Here is a 13,987-nt window from a genome sequence, read left to right as displayed (position 1 = left end):
TTGAAGTGTTTGGGATCCTCACTCTATCATGGATACACAGAATTTGGCAAGAATCCAAAGGCAAGGGGCTCGCTATGTTTTAGCTGATTACCGTAGAACCAGCAGCGTAACCAGCATGCTCACCAAGCTGAAGTGGCCTAGTCTGTCTTCTCGACGTACTGTAAGCAGACTCAGCATGGTGTATAGGATTCCTCAAGCACCACTGTCACCAGGAAAAATCACTGTAAGTGTTTCAGACATATCGTCCAAGAGGCAATATTGACAAATTTTCCTTTGCCCAACGATCTGTACCTGAATGGAATAAACTCCCTCTTCAAACAGTTAATGCAGTTTCGCTTGACAGCTTTCAAAAGCTCCTGCAAAATCACCTTGAAAATATCCCACACTCCTCCTCATAACGTGCGTCCAAGTCTAATTTCATCTTCGAGACTGCAGAGCCCTTTGAAGATTACAGCAGATGATGAGTGAAGAAGAACCCGATCCTAAATGTTTGTCATAAAAATACGGTAATACACTGTATATTTCGGAAAGGTGGTGTAAGCTGATAAATATATTCACTATTGTTTTCTCTTTATTATTGTGCCCCTTTTCACCTATCAAAAAAAGAATTATTAATCAATTAGGCCTAGCTAGGTCTAACTTTAGCAGTAATCGAGGAGGGTACGCTCGCGCACCCCTTTTTTCCAAAAACGTTAGACGCTGTAGTTAAGCGTCGGTCGAATCTCCACCATTACGAGCCCAATATAAATGGCAGACATTCGTCTGTGTAGGACAAAAACAAAATCAGAAAGTGTGGGGTCCGGGAGAGGCTATCAATAGTGTGAATGTAATATAATTTTTGTGAAGTTAGCCGAGACTTAGTCTAAGACGATCTTAGTAGTTAGCGATCACTTAATCTTGGTGCAAATTTTTAGTGAAATTAGTTATTTATCCCCTAAAATTAAAACCCAGGATCAATTACCAGAAAATGTTTTTTAATAACTACTCTGAAACAGCTGCTATATCATTATCACTTTATCAGTGTAAATTATTCCCTGCATGTTACACTTAACTTAGTAGATCTAGGGGGTGTTTCACAAGATTTAAATATGACTAAGTTAGAGTCGCACTTAAAAACCGAGTTGCGTACGGTATGAAAGGCTTGACCGCATTCCATTGGTGAGATTGTGTCATGAGGATGCGCAATAAGATCGCGCGTTGCATATCATGTACGCGTCGGCATTTAAGTGCGACTTCATACGTAAATCTTTGTGAAACACCCCACTAGTCCGATCCTTTTCGGCCTAGGCCTATCGCCGGACTTCCGACCTAGGCCTATCGCCGGACTTCCGACAAACAAACGGTGCCATGCCAGGCAGTGGGCTAGATAAACTAGGCTGCAGGCTGGCTACCAGTACCACCCCCTGTGGGCCGCGTGGCCGTGGGGAAGTTCTGCCGGCACACTACCGGTACCGTCCGTAGCATAGCTAAAAACTGCCTGCAATCAACTTGAACTTTCAACAAGATTAAGAACACAATTCACCCATTAATAACCCCAACAAACTTACTTCAACTGTTGCTTCCTCCATTACACAAGCGGAATGTTGACCTTGCTTGATTCAAATTTGCCGTAATCAGAAATATTAACTAGGGCCTAGGCCCTACGTCTTAATTGGAAGTGGCGTCATCGCGTTTCGAGAGGTTTTGAGGATATGCGAGATCCTTCATCGGATTGGTCAATTACCGTCGCGTCACATGATATGTGGCTGCACTTTAACCCCGACTTTAACCCATCCTGATCCTGACCTCTTACCCCCTCCCCTGCCCCTGTTTCTCCAGACCCATCAAAAGATATTTGAAAATGATTATCAGATATTTCTCGGATTGCTCTTATATTTGTATATGTGCCAAATCAACTTTTGATAGAGATTGCAGAACCTAAAATAGATAACAGAAAGAAAAACTTGTGATTTGTATCATATCTGTATACGTTCAAAATAAGGAATTTTATTTCATTTCCATTTTCCCCTCTTATTCACATTCTTTCCAATTGTCATGATTGTGTAAATATTGTATAAGATTATTTTGATTTGTTCAATAAAACAACAATTATTCTTTTTTTAAATTAAAAACAAGTGGAATTTGAAAATGAATTTGAATAGAATGTAACCTGCACAGTATGTAGTCCCTATACTATTTCAGTCTGAGAATAGTGAGAAAGGCATATTGAGATCCACAAGGCCCTATAATTGTTGACCTCAAAACTTTCCTAAGTGACTTTCTTACAGCTCTATAGCCACCAAAATATTTGGCTTATAAGAATGGTAGGTCCTACTAATCGTAAAAGGGAGGTGCATGAAGTATATCCTGTGATGAATTTTACTTTTCTAATTGGGCAAGCATTTTCTCCCGGCATCTTCCCTGCCATCTTGGTTTCTTTAAAATAGCAGTCAGTGCTATTTGACATGAATTTCCTTCTCTTACTGTTTTACCTGTCATCTGCCCCCTCCTAAAAAAATGCAAAAAATATTATTTTTACACATGTACACATTGCAACCTCAATCCTTGAATATTAAATAGGCCCCAAAGTAGGTCTGCTGATTTCTTTGAAAAGAACCCTCTACTAGTGTCTTTATTTCATAGTTGATTTTCAAACGTATATTGTATGATTTTCCTCCCTCCATCTCTAGCGCATCTTTTTATTTTAATTTTATCCCCTTTTTTCTTTCTTCTACATTCTCTCTCCATTTTTCATTATCTCCTTATTTTCATTTTCAAAGTGCAAAGTTTTGCAATTCTCACGCCAAACTAAATGTTCAAGACCAGCATGTTTCAGTAAAAGATAAATGGTCTAACATATTGCATAACCCCAATGGTTGGTATTGGGAGTTTTTTCCCATTTTTTTTTCTTTTTAAGGGATAGTATGCAGCATTTTTCATTTGTAATGAATTTTCTCACTTTGTTTTTTATAGACTCCTCATATCTAGAGGACCAGCAACTTTGTTGTATTTAGAGAATTGATAAATGAATAATAATGAATGATGATTTTAAAAAAATTCTTTGTCCCCACATGCTCTCTTTAATACTATTTTGTCTCCTCATTGCATTTTCTGTCTTATTCTCTCATCTCCACTCCCTTTCTCTTTCTCCATTCCCCTACTTCCTCTCACCCCCCCCCCTTCTCTTTTTACTTTTCTACCATGCTTCTCAGATTTAAACAGGTACTCCTGGCCAAAAATAATTATATCTATATCAATAGAGTAAAATTTACCAGGCCAAATGCTGTTAATTTCACCAAAATCAAAACATATAACAATTTTTTTTTAATTCTAAAGTTTAGCAAAACATGCTTTCATGCAATAGGTAGGCTAATGATGCCCCGTCTCCACTTTCATTTTTCTTATGTTATTAGATGAATTCATATTAAATTTAGCCTGGAGTACCCCCTCTAATAACACTTTTGACTGACCCCCAAATGTCTTTTAATTTCTTTGTGCATGTAATTTCATTTTTATGTTCAATGAAAATTATATACAGTCACACAATGATACAACCTAGATCTCCACAACTGAATTAAAGAGAAAATGACTATTAAGATTTTTTAGGTTTCTTTGGTTACTGTAATCAATTTATAGTGTAATGCCCATATTTAAAAAAGAATTATACAAGTTACTTAATATAATATTTTCAGAACCTAATGATATGAGGAAATCATATCATAGCTAGACACATCCTTAAAAAACTGATGCTTTGAAATATTTCCTTCGCTTATGGTGCATTCAATTTTAAGCAAGCATCATAAACATGAAATGTAAATCAAAATGCAAACAAAAAACATGGTTATAAGGGTCCATCATTCAATCATATTTTACACAAATTGTATCTGTTTCTCCTTTACAGCAAGCTCATTCATGGCAAAGTTTGACCAATGAAGTATAGGTCAACTTGGACAACATGAAATAGATATCTCAACCAGCCAGAAGATATATTGTAGAATCATGACTTATCATTGAGAACTATACAATCCATTGTTAATGTCTTTCTGCAGCTGACTACTTTTCAAATTGCAGCATTTTCAACATTTCATGTTTGCATTTTGAACTTTATTTTATGTCCAGTTAATAGTTGCTAAACACAACCATGGTTTGACCTTAAAGGGGAATCCAACCCAAATAAAAAATTGTTTTTATAAGGAAAAGAAAAATCAGACAAGTTGATAGGTGAAAGTTTGAACAATATTGGACAAACAACAAAAAAGTTATGAATTTTTAAAAGTTGTAAATATTGGTAATCACTGTACCCATGGAGACTTCAAATTGGCTGCATATGGGATGTCATAGTGATGTAAGGCAAGGACTACTCTTCCATGTACTCCAATTCATATTATGGCGAAAATGTGATTTTTTCCCAAAAGTTTTATTTCAAATTAATATTTTTCTTTCATGAGGACATAAAACAATATACTACCTGGGTTATATTTAGATTACTGCCCCAGGGGAATGGGTACTTAGGAGAAAACCACTAATCCCTGATAATAAAGTACATGGCCTATGGGAAAGTTGTCCTTGCCCCTTGTCATAATTTACTTATCCAGTTGCCAATTTGAAATCTACATAGTATTAGTGATCTCAATTTTAAAGCAGCTATAACTTTCTTATTGCTTGTCCGATTTCTTTCAAACTTTCACCATTCTGTTTAATTTATTTTTCTCCTTCCCAACACAACATTTAATGGCCAAGGCTGGATTCCCCTTTAACATCTTTGAAAACAAGTATTCTCCAGTACAACCATGTTGATTCAGAATTAGGCTAATTATACAGTGGTGCTTAAAAGTTAGTGAACTCCATGAGAAAATGAACATATTTAAAGTTTTTAACTTCTGCCATGTTTTAGATACTTACATGTAATCATGAACTCGGGTGATAAAATATTGCAAAGATCGTTTCTCTAGGCTCACGAAGCATTGTAGTGTTGTTGTTGTCTACATTCAACATTCAGCAAATTTTGTGATGGGGTTCGCTAACTTTTGAGCACAACTCTAAATCCTGTGGCCAATTCATAGTTTCCATTGCATGTTATGGTTTGTTTCAGTACTTTTGAGGAAAGATACAAGTACTCATACACTTGTAAGTTTCATCTAAGTTTGAGAATTTCTTTAATGAGCTGCTAACAAAGTGCACTTGGACCTTTAATCTAAGCAAGAAAATACCAGAATACCATGAATTTCAATTCATTTTTTATTCATTCATTAATTCCAAATAGAATAAGAAACATTCTAGTGTATTTGACCACTGCATCCCTGAAAGCTTCAGTGAAATTTGAAAACAAAGAGACTTTACAAAGTGAGAATTTAAACAAAATCTTTGTGCTTATCCAGAAAAACAGATATAATAATTATAATAGTTACATTTATATAGGGCTTATTACACTTTGTTTCCAAGTGCTTTACATTGCAATTATTACTACCCTGGTCATCGAATCCTGGCATGCCACCCAAAATGTATACAATTTCTCCACTCCCTTGGGAGCACTCCAACAAGAGTTTTAAACTCATTTGCTATGCATACTACATAGGTTTTCGCGTCCTACCGAGTACCCATTCAACCCCTGGGTTGAGAGTGGCAAAGTGTGGATTGACTCCTGGCCAAAGGACGCCAATGATGTATAATATGACCCCAAAAAAATGTAATCACAGAACAATACAAAGAAAAAGCCTAACAAAATGACCACAGGGATGAATATCACATTATATGCATAATTAATTGTACAAATCAACTGCATGGTTGATTGACATGCTTTATGTTACGGCACTGGTGTCTGTTTCTTTGAAAATATAATTATCAAGGTAATAGGATGCACAGCAAATATTGCAATTCATATGAATTAAATGCTACTAGCTATAAATGCTACACATCATATGACTTATTTTCCTTGTAAGCACAAATGCTAAAATTTCCATTGCAGTGTACAACTTCAAAAAGTTCATCCAAGCAGAAAAAAGCACACAGTTATAATTCATGCCCGTTTAACACCAAAGAAAAGAAGAATAAAACCCTGGGAATAAGTAAGCTGGTGCAAAAACGGAAACATCAAAGAAAAAAATTAATTAAAGTTAATTGATCAATTAACTCTTTCCATGTGTAGTTTGCACCAATGTACACTCAGTGCCGCGCTAACTTTGCATTTCACGCTCAAACAGTCAATCCATTGTATTTATCCTTTACCATAATAATACCATATGTATGTGAAATTATTATTAGGCATTATTTACCAATTTCTGATCAATATTTTCCAAAAAATATTAAAGTCAGAAAGCTTGTGAATTTCTCTACAACTTTGCTGAGAAACATTTCCCCTCAAAATATTGAGTTGAATTGAGCAAGTCTATTTTGTTTACCGTTCCTGACCCCTCCCTGAAAATAATTCAGCACAGAGGGGTTCATAGCTTAGCAAACATAGAGTTAATAAGAATGTTATGAGCATTTGAATGTTGACATCACCAATCATAATATGGATCCTCCCATTGGCAATGTGACCAACATGCGTAATGTGATGTCACAGTTCTAAAACTAAAAAATGGATTTTCGACACATTTTACATACAATGCCATTTGTACCAAGTCTATCCACAGATTAGGTGTTTGTTTGTTTTATAATTCATTATTATTATTTTATTTGGCAGAATATCAAACAAGTCAAATACAATGATAAAAAATAACTATTACAATAACACAACAATAATACAGTAACACAAAAATAATGAAACACTGGATTCACCTGGATGAGCTGCGAGGCATTGGGCAAAGTTAACCAAATAACTGTAGTCCGCGGACCGCACTTACCCATACCACATCCAGGTGAATCCACTGTAGTATTTTCATGTGAAATAAACATAGCATAAATTTTCATTCAAAGTTTGGTGTTTTTCATGCGAGATAGGACATGTTACAGGGGTTCCATAAAATTACATCATAGACAAGAGTTTGTAAATTTGGAAAAATGAGCAAAAAATTGAGGTATATTTTTAGTGTACAAAGTGAAGAGCTACACTTGTGACATCACAAACCTTGGTTGCATTGCCAATGAGAGGATCTCAATAGCATTTTAGTGATTTAAACATTCATATCTTCATCACCGTCTTATTGATTGTCAAATTATTCTTGAACTTTCACTGATCTTTATATTCTTTGATTTTTTGTTTTCATACAAGCTAAACTTGCTCCAAGGGTTTCTTTAAACACACCAATATTGAGGTAGCCTGTATCTGTGATATCTTATTGTGCATGTACATGTATACTTAATCATGTTTCTAGTAAAATATCTAATAGGAGATAATCTGGGGTGCCTTATATGCACATATATACATGTGTACATGGCATGGACAAGTCTGAAAGAACTACAGCTATATACACATTAAAAATGTGAAACAGGTTATAATCTCAAAATTCTGCAAATACATGTAGGTACATGTAGTAATAATATGAATTGGCTAATGGCATTGCAATAAAGAGTGTATACTGTAACAGAGAATACAAGAAAAGAGTGCTTTTGTGACAGTTGCTCAAGATAGAGCAGGATGATAGTTTGTCAAGTTCTGGTATTTGCAGATCTGGAAACTTGACATTCCAGTTTTTCAAGATTTAAGGACTTTTTTAAAATACTATATATATGACATAGTAACTGTGAAGATAGTTAATAGTTCATAAGGAAATGTAGAATAGTTGACAAAGTCGTAAAGTAATAAATGATAATACAAAATTTTCACTATAGGGTCATGGGTTGTTTTTTATTCACACCAAAAAAAGATTGTTCTCTTCAACACATGAAACATGTATCTCACTTTATAAACAAGAGGTATTGTCCTTAAATTGTTGTCCTCTGAAAGCTTATACTCTATCATGTCTGTATAACCACACTATACATGGACTTATGGATTATGGCATAAACACATGAATTTGGGATGCTGTGACTGATTAAATGGATATGGGTGAGGGTAGTTGAGCATGGGGAAGGGTGTTACACTCTATGCAGCTATGCATTTCATGCATTAAACATGGCTAACTTTGGTGGAATTAGAGAAATTTGTTCTCAGTGATCAGCTTTAATATACTCTGCACATGGTTCTTTGATTATAAATGACAATTAATTAAGAAAATCTTAAAATCTATTGTATAAAAATACAAAAATTTAACAATCCTCAGAGAGAAGCATACTATTTTGACTGAACAGAAGGGTATTGTCATCTGATACATGTAGTATGAGCTCATAATTATGCACATAAATTTATGACATTTTTCTCATTACTATGAAATATTAGTGTTTGAGGGGCAGCAGAAGCAGTATAAATTACAGGAGAATCTATGGGACCATTGCATTTCTTGTGTGAAACATAATCTAGCTTTGGTATACAAGGGGCTAGAGAGTTGATTTTAATCTTTTTTTTATAGCTTAATTGAACAGGTACATGTATAACAATACAGCTCTACACATAATAGAGGTTCACTTATACATTTTTTGTTAGAATTTAAGAGAGAGATCAACATGTCAGTTTTTCATGTTCAAAATTTTCATAAATTTGCATATAAAAATTTCATTTAATGAACAAATAACCTAAAAATGGTATCATCTCTTCGGGATTTTCATTTATAAGCAATATAAATAAGGTAAGTAATTTTTGGTGTGGGCAATGAAAAGAAAATTCATGGATGTTCAAAATAAAGTATGTGATGGTAATCAAAATTCAAATATTTCACTCTTAAATATTTAATTTTGCAAGTTATCACCATTTTTATTCCAATTAGTGCACAATCATATAGTTTGTTTGAGTGAGGGGTTTAACACAAATGGGGCGAGTTCAAAAGGCATGGCAATATGTAAACTATTAAATGAGTAGAGTTTGACTTTTGATAGCACAGAGGTTTTTTTTAGGAAGCTGCAAAATTTATCATAATCAAGAGTATAAATTAATGAATTGTAATACTGTTACACTGCAACACAATTAATCCTTGTTCTTGAATTCTTAAGTTAAGCCTTTGATGCACATCAAGCCTAATGCTGATGAATGCAAAGACAATTAGAAATAAATCAAGCTTTACAGGTATTAAAACCAATATTAGAACAAGATAAACCTAAGTCTACACTGGTGATTGCTCCAGAATGCATTCAACACTGAATTATGTGACATAAAATAAACAATACGACATAGGTTAACATCATGCATGATAAAGTGGTACAATCCTAGCTATCCTGTCTCTGCATATAGGGCATTGAGGGGGTTGGAGAGCGATTGCACATTCTGAGCATGCGCATACATGCCCGCAGTTCAGGAGTACACAGTCCCTAGGTCGGGAGAGACAGATAGCACAGGAATTCATTTCTTGATATCTACCATGGAGATCATCCACATTGGACCCTTCTGCCTGTTCTGCCCGTTGCTGAATGACTCGTTGGACATACAGGTCATAATTACGTTGCTCTTGGTACCTCTTAAACCACTTCCATACAACAATACATAGCATGACAACTGTTGCTGATCCACAAATAGCCACTAGAACTTTCCACCGACGCAGTTTGGATCTCAGTTCTCGTAGAATGCCAGACTGTCCTGACAAAGAGAGTATGTAGTCCAATCCAGTTGTTGGTGGTCTTAACATCATCTTACCATTAACAATGGCTAGCTCTCCTACTCCAGTTAATAGAGCACCCTCTGGGAGCATACGTTCAATTTCTTGGAAACCTTTGGTCTTTTCTCCGCTGGCCCAACTGAGGATATTGTTTCCTAAGGAAGTGTTGTAGGGGAAGAACTTGTCATGGATGGTTTCCAGTTCTAGACCAGTAGCCACAAGGGCATCTTCAACACCTACAACTACATTACCACGTGCTACATCAAAAGGGACCTGCCTTGTGGTGTCTCGGATCAACCGTGTTGTGTCATACCTGTAGCCAAGCATAAAACATTTGCATACAATAATTTAATTAATGGAACTTTTTTATTCAGTCTTGAAAGTGCACTGTTGATTCCAGCTTCTCCTGTTTTTTTTTACCATTTTGCTTCCTCATATAATATATTTTTTATTTCGTTCAATCACGCCACGTTGTGCTACTTAGTCTGATCCAGGCAACATTAATAGGGAAATGTTAAGTGTTATCAAGTGTTTAAAACTTCCTTTCAGGGGTGGTGATCGGGGGGGGGGGGGGCACTTGCCCATAAAATTTTCCTAACAATTTTTTTTTTGTTTTCAAAATGAAATTTACCCAACACTTTACTTAATCTGCACATTTTTTACCTGGAAGTTAATTCTCTTTTATTTGCTATGTATTTCATATTGTAAAATATTTCCTTCTTCATTCATTCATTTTCTTCATTTGGCCTCTCATCTTGCAGTGCCCTCAAGAGAGGCAAACTATGGTCTCTCTCTCCATCTTTTTCCCTGATTACATGGCTGGATGTTTATGTTTTCTTCAGTGTCTTTCATGATGGAATTTTCCAATGATCACTTCTTCTTCAACAAACAATCATTCCATGGTGAAGAATTTTTCTATACCTTTTTAACACACTAAATAAAATTCAGAGTTGCAATTAGCGCCAGCATAGACCACAAGACAAGAGTAACAAAATCAAAATTTCCATTTCTATAAAGCTTACATGTTAAGCTTTATGTAAAGCTTCTACAAAGCTTATAAAGCTTTCTATAAATCTTACATGCTTTTTGTTTATCTGCTTATATTCCTTGAATTGTATATTTGTTTTGTATTATTTTGTACTTCTTGTTTTGAACAAAATATTGGTGAATGCCAGTAACGTTCTAATAAATTCAATTCAATTCATGTTGGGGCGACGATCCTGGGGGGCCGGGGGCACAGTGCCCCTCCACTTTTTGAAGCACTTAAAGAGTGCCCTTTTTAACGCAAGAAAAAGGCCCCCTCACAAACGTGTACTGTGCCCCTTTCATCGGAAGAGGACCTGTTTTAGATGTTACCAAATGCCATATCTCGTATCTGTGCCAAATTTACAAAAAATCCCCCTCACGAACGTGTTCTGTGCCCCTTTCACCTGATAAGGACCCGTTTTATGCCGTTAGCAAGTGCCCCTTTGCTTTCTTATAGGTGCCCTTTCTTGTATCAGTGCCCCTTTTCCCTAAGAAAAGTGCCCCCACGAACATGTTCTGTGCCCCTTCACCTGAGAAGAAATTGACCCCCCCCCAGCATTAAGTTGGTCCGAAATAGCCCATTTAAGATAGGGTTAAGTCCCCTTTTGACTTAATATAAGTGTCTTTTTTATATATATTCCCCCCAAATAAAAATACTTTTCGATGCCCGAACCCACACGCTTTTACTTTCATGGAATTTGAACACTTCTGCATTCTGTCATTCATATTGGGGTAGATTGTGTTTATTTTTTCTTTGCTCTTTTATCCCTTAACCCCACCCCCCACTTTCAACTTCATTCCGCCACCCCTGCTTCCTTTATCACTGGTCCATACTATTTCTTCAAAAATGCAGCATAATTCCCTGGCTTTAGCATTTTTCCTAGCCCCCATGTACACTTCTTACGATTGATCACTTGATCATTACTTACCATAATCTTGTTGATTTGCTCCACTCTGTCTTGTGCTCTCTACATAATAGCGTCTGAATGACCCCTACGACCCCTACTACATATTCACTCTTGATAGACTGTTCCACTGCTTTGATGTTACCTTCTATGACAGCATAAGGGATAGTCTGGTTTGGTGTGGTGCTAAGCATATTAGCAAGGTCTTCATTCAGCTCCAAGACAGGGGCATCCTGTACAAATTTTAAGAAATAGAGAATCAGCAAACTAAAGACTACAAAAAATAATAACAACACATGAAACTTTATTTAATAATGGGATGCTATTATTGAAGATTTTTTTATCACTTAATGTTTTTATCACATTGTGCAAAAAAATTAATTCCTTGACAAAGACCTGTTCATTCTAAATTTGAAAATCCACGACTCTATTAAATGAAAATTCTGCTGATACAAATCCATTGCATTGAATTTCAATTTACTTCAATACACCCAAATTCAAATTGGAACCCAGATGTCATCGCACCTGTCATGTATTTAAGGACTACAATGTTGTTAAATCATGTTGGCTACTCATAATCAGATTCATTATTGAAAACCTAATCCCAGGGCTTATACTAATCCAAGGCCATTAAAGGCTATAGCTAAGGATGCCATGTCCTCAATGACTATCGTATTTCATTGATCTATGGAGAATTTCAAATATGCCACACAGATATATATGCTTTTGTGTTGTCTTACTCTTAAAATTTCACAATTATTTTGCAAAGGGTGCTATGGGGAAATAAATTATGTCATCAAATCACTATTTTCTTATCTATTTCATTATGTTTTTTTTTCTCTCATGATGTCAAACAGGGTTTCATTCATTCATCCCTGAATATATGGAAACACCATTTTTATTACTTATTTTGAATTCATTTTTTAAGAGATTCCTTACTGTCAAATCTGCAAAATTTGAAATATGATGATTTATGAAATGTAAATGAGTGCTGGCCGATATATCGCAGAGTATTAAAATTCATATTTGTTAATTTATGAGCTGCAATTCTGCGAGTGTAGGAAAGGGGGAAGTGAAAGTAGGCCTTTCATCTGTGCTTTTCCATGAAAAGTGGGCATTTGGGTACCAACTTTCAAATTTCTGAGATGGTTTATAGCAGTACAGAGTAGCATTTGTGTATCAATAAAATAATAGTGATAAACTTTTCATAATAAACAATATTTTGGGAATATTGTGTTACCGCAACATGATCATAAACCATTATCAAATATTCAATATTTTTTCAATATTGCATAATTTTGATAATACTGAAATATTTCCCAGCACTTATACAAAATAAATAATTGAATATTAAAATAATGTGTGACATGATTTGCTCTCTCATTTGCAGTGCTGTGCATCCTGTTCTATCAAATTTTTCAGAATTATGCTACTCTGAATTTCCTCTCTATTTGTTCAAATCAACTTTTGTTGGGGATGGCTTGACCTTAAAGGCCCATTATTCATGGACAGCATCACACCTCACCTTAACATCTGCTAGAGTCCTTGCTTTCTTATGCCAGAATATCGAGAAGAGTCCAGTGGCAGCTGCACTGGCACCAAGCAGACAGTATTCTAGTATCATGGTGAAATGTTTGATGTGATATTCTCTTCTTCACAAAGCTCATCTACCACTAATTCTATCCCACTCCACTCCACTACTGAATTCACATGGACCTGGAAGAGGAACAAAAAGGAATTCACTGTCACACAACTGAACAGCACAGTGCACAACATGCTATTTGTTACAAAGCAGTTTCAAAATGTGAACTGACTGATCGTTCTGACTCTTTAAGACAGTTGGAGCCATGCATACAGAATTTCAATCAGCCCATCAACTGCGCCAATGCTTTCCATCCATGACTATTGCAAGATGCAATGTAAGTGTAACCATTTGCAAATTTTATCACTGTTCCTAAAAATACCTAGGATTTTGAGGAGAAAAGTCTGATATCATGTTGATATGGACTGAAGTTAGCGACCAAATCAGCGAACATGCGGCGAACAAACTGCCAGCATGCCTCATGCCTCTGTGAATCTTTTGGTCCCTAACTTCAGTCCATATCAACATTATGGCAAGCGGCGAATTCGAAGCCAAGCGAAAGCAATGTCTGACTGAGGACTCGAACGATCGATGTCAAGATCAAAGCCGAAATACAGCTGTTGGCGTTACCGATCGCAATATTCGGAAGAGCGGTGGGTATATTGACCTTGAAATGCGACTGATAGACTTGTTGTGACATTTGTGAACAATTACTGGTGGTGAGGTATGCTGGTAATTGGCCGGTGAGAAACTGCATTAGCGCCAACAACGTTCCCCAACGGTTTGGGAAGGTGTAGCATAGTCTAGCAGGTAGTGAAGTGTAGTGGAGGAGCCTACACGAACCCTCACCTGAGTTAGGCAGAGGCAGAGTC

General features: G+C 35.9%; 2 protein-coding genes across 5 annotated transcripts in view; both read right to left on the bottom strand.

Moving 5' to 3' along the window:
- The window catches only part of LOC129254955 (E3 ubiquitin-protein ligase TRIM37-like), a 34,444-nt gene extending 32,662 nt beyond the window's left edge, over positions 1–1,782 (bottom strand). The window contains exon 1 of one of the 4 annotated variants that reach the window (XR_010295342.1): positions 1,548–1,782. Coding sequence is in view for 2 of the 4 variants with exons in the window: in XM_064107900.1 (XP_063963970.1) it covers positions 1,548–1,568 (21 nt within the window). In the remaining 2 variants the exon portion in view is untranslated. The remainder of the gene's footprint in view (positions 1–1,547) is intronic. The other 3 variants (XR_010295335.1, XM_064107900.1, XM_064107914.1) reach the window with 3 other exon arrangements.
- A 3,421-nt stretch (positions 1,783–5,203) lies between these two features.
- Positions 5,204–13,287, bottom strand: LOC129254956 (mitochondrial ubiquitin ligase activator of NFKB 1-like). Its single transcript, XM_054893505.2, has 3 exons — positions 13,059–13,287; positions 11,558–11,766; positions 5,204–9,915 (listed from the first exon to the last, which is right to left on the bottom strand). The coding sequence occupies exons 1-3, from the start codon at positions 13,155–13,157 to the stop codon at positions 9,192–9,194; spliced, it is 1,032 nt and encodes a 343-aa protein (XP_054749480.1). The 5' UTR covers positions 13,158–13,287; the 3' UTR covers positions 5,204–9,191.
- Positions 13,288–13,987: the final 700 nt, after the last annotated feature.

The sequence above is a fragment of the Lytechinus pictus genome, chromosome 2, assembly GCF_037042905.1.
Source record: "Lytechinus pictus isolate F3 Inbred chromosome 2, Lp3.0, whole genome shotgun sequence".
Classification (NCBI taxonomy): domain Eukaryota; kingdom Metazoa; phylum Echinodermata; class Echinoidea; order Temnopleuroida; family Toxopneustidae; genus Lytechinus; species Lytechinus pictus.
Note: the sequence above shows the minus strand (reverse complement) of the source record. Positions and strands in the feature narration are given on the sequence as shown.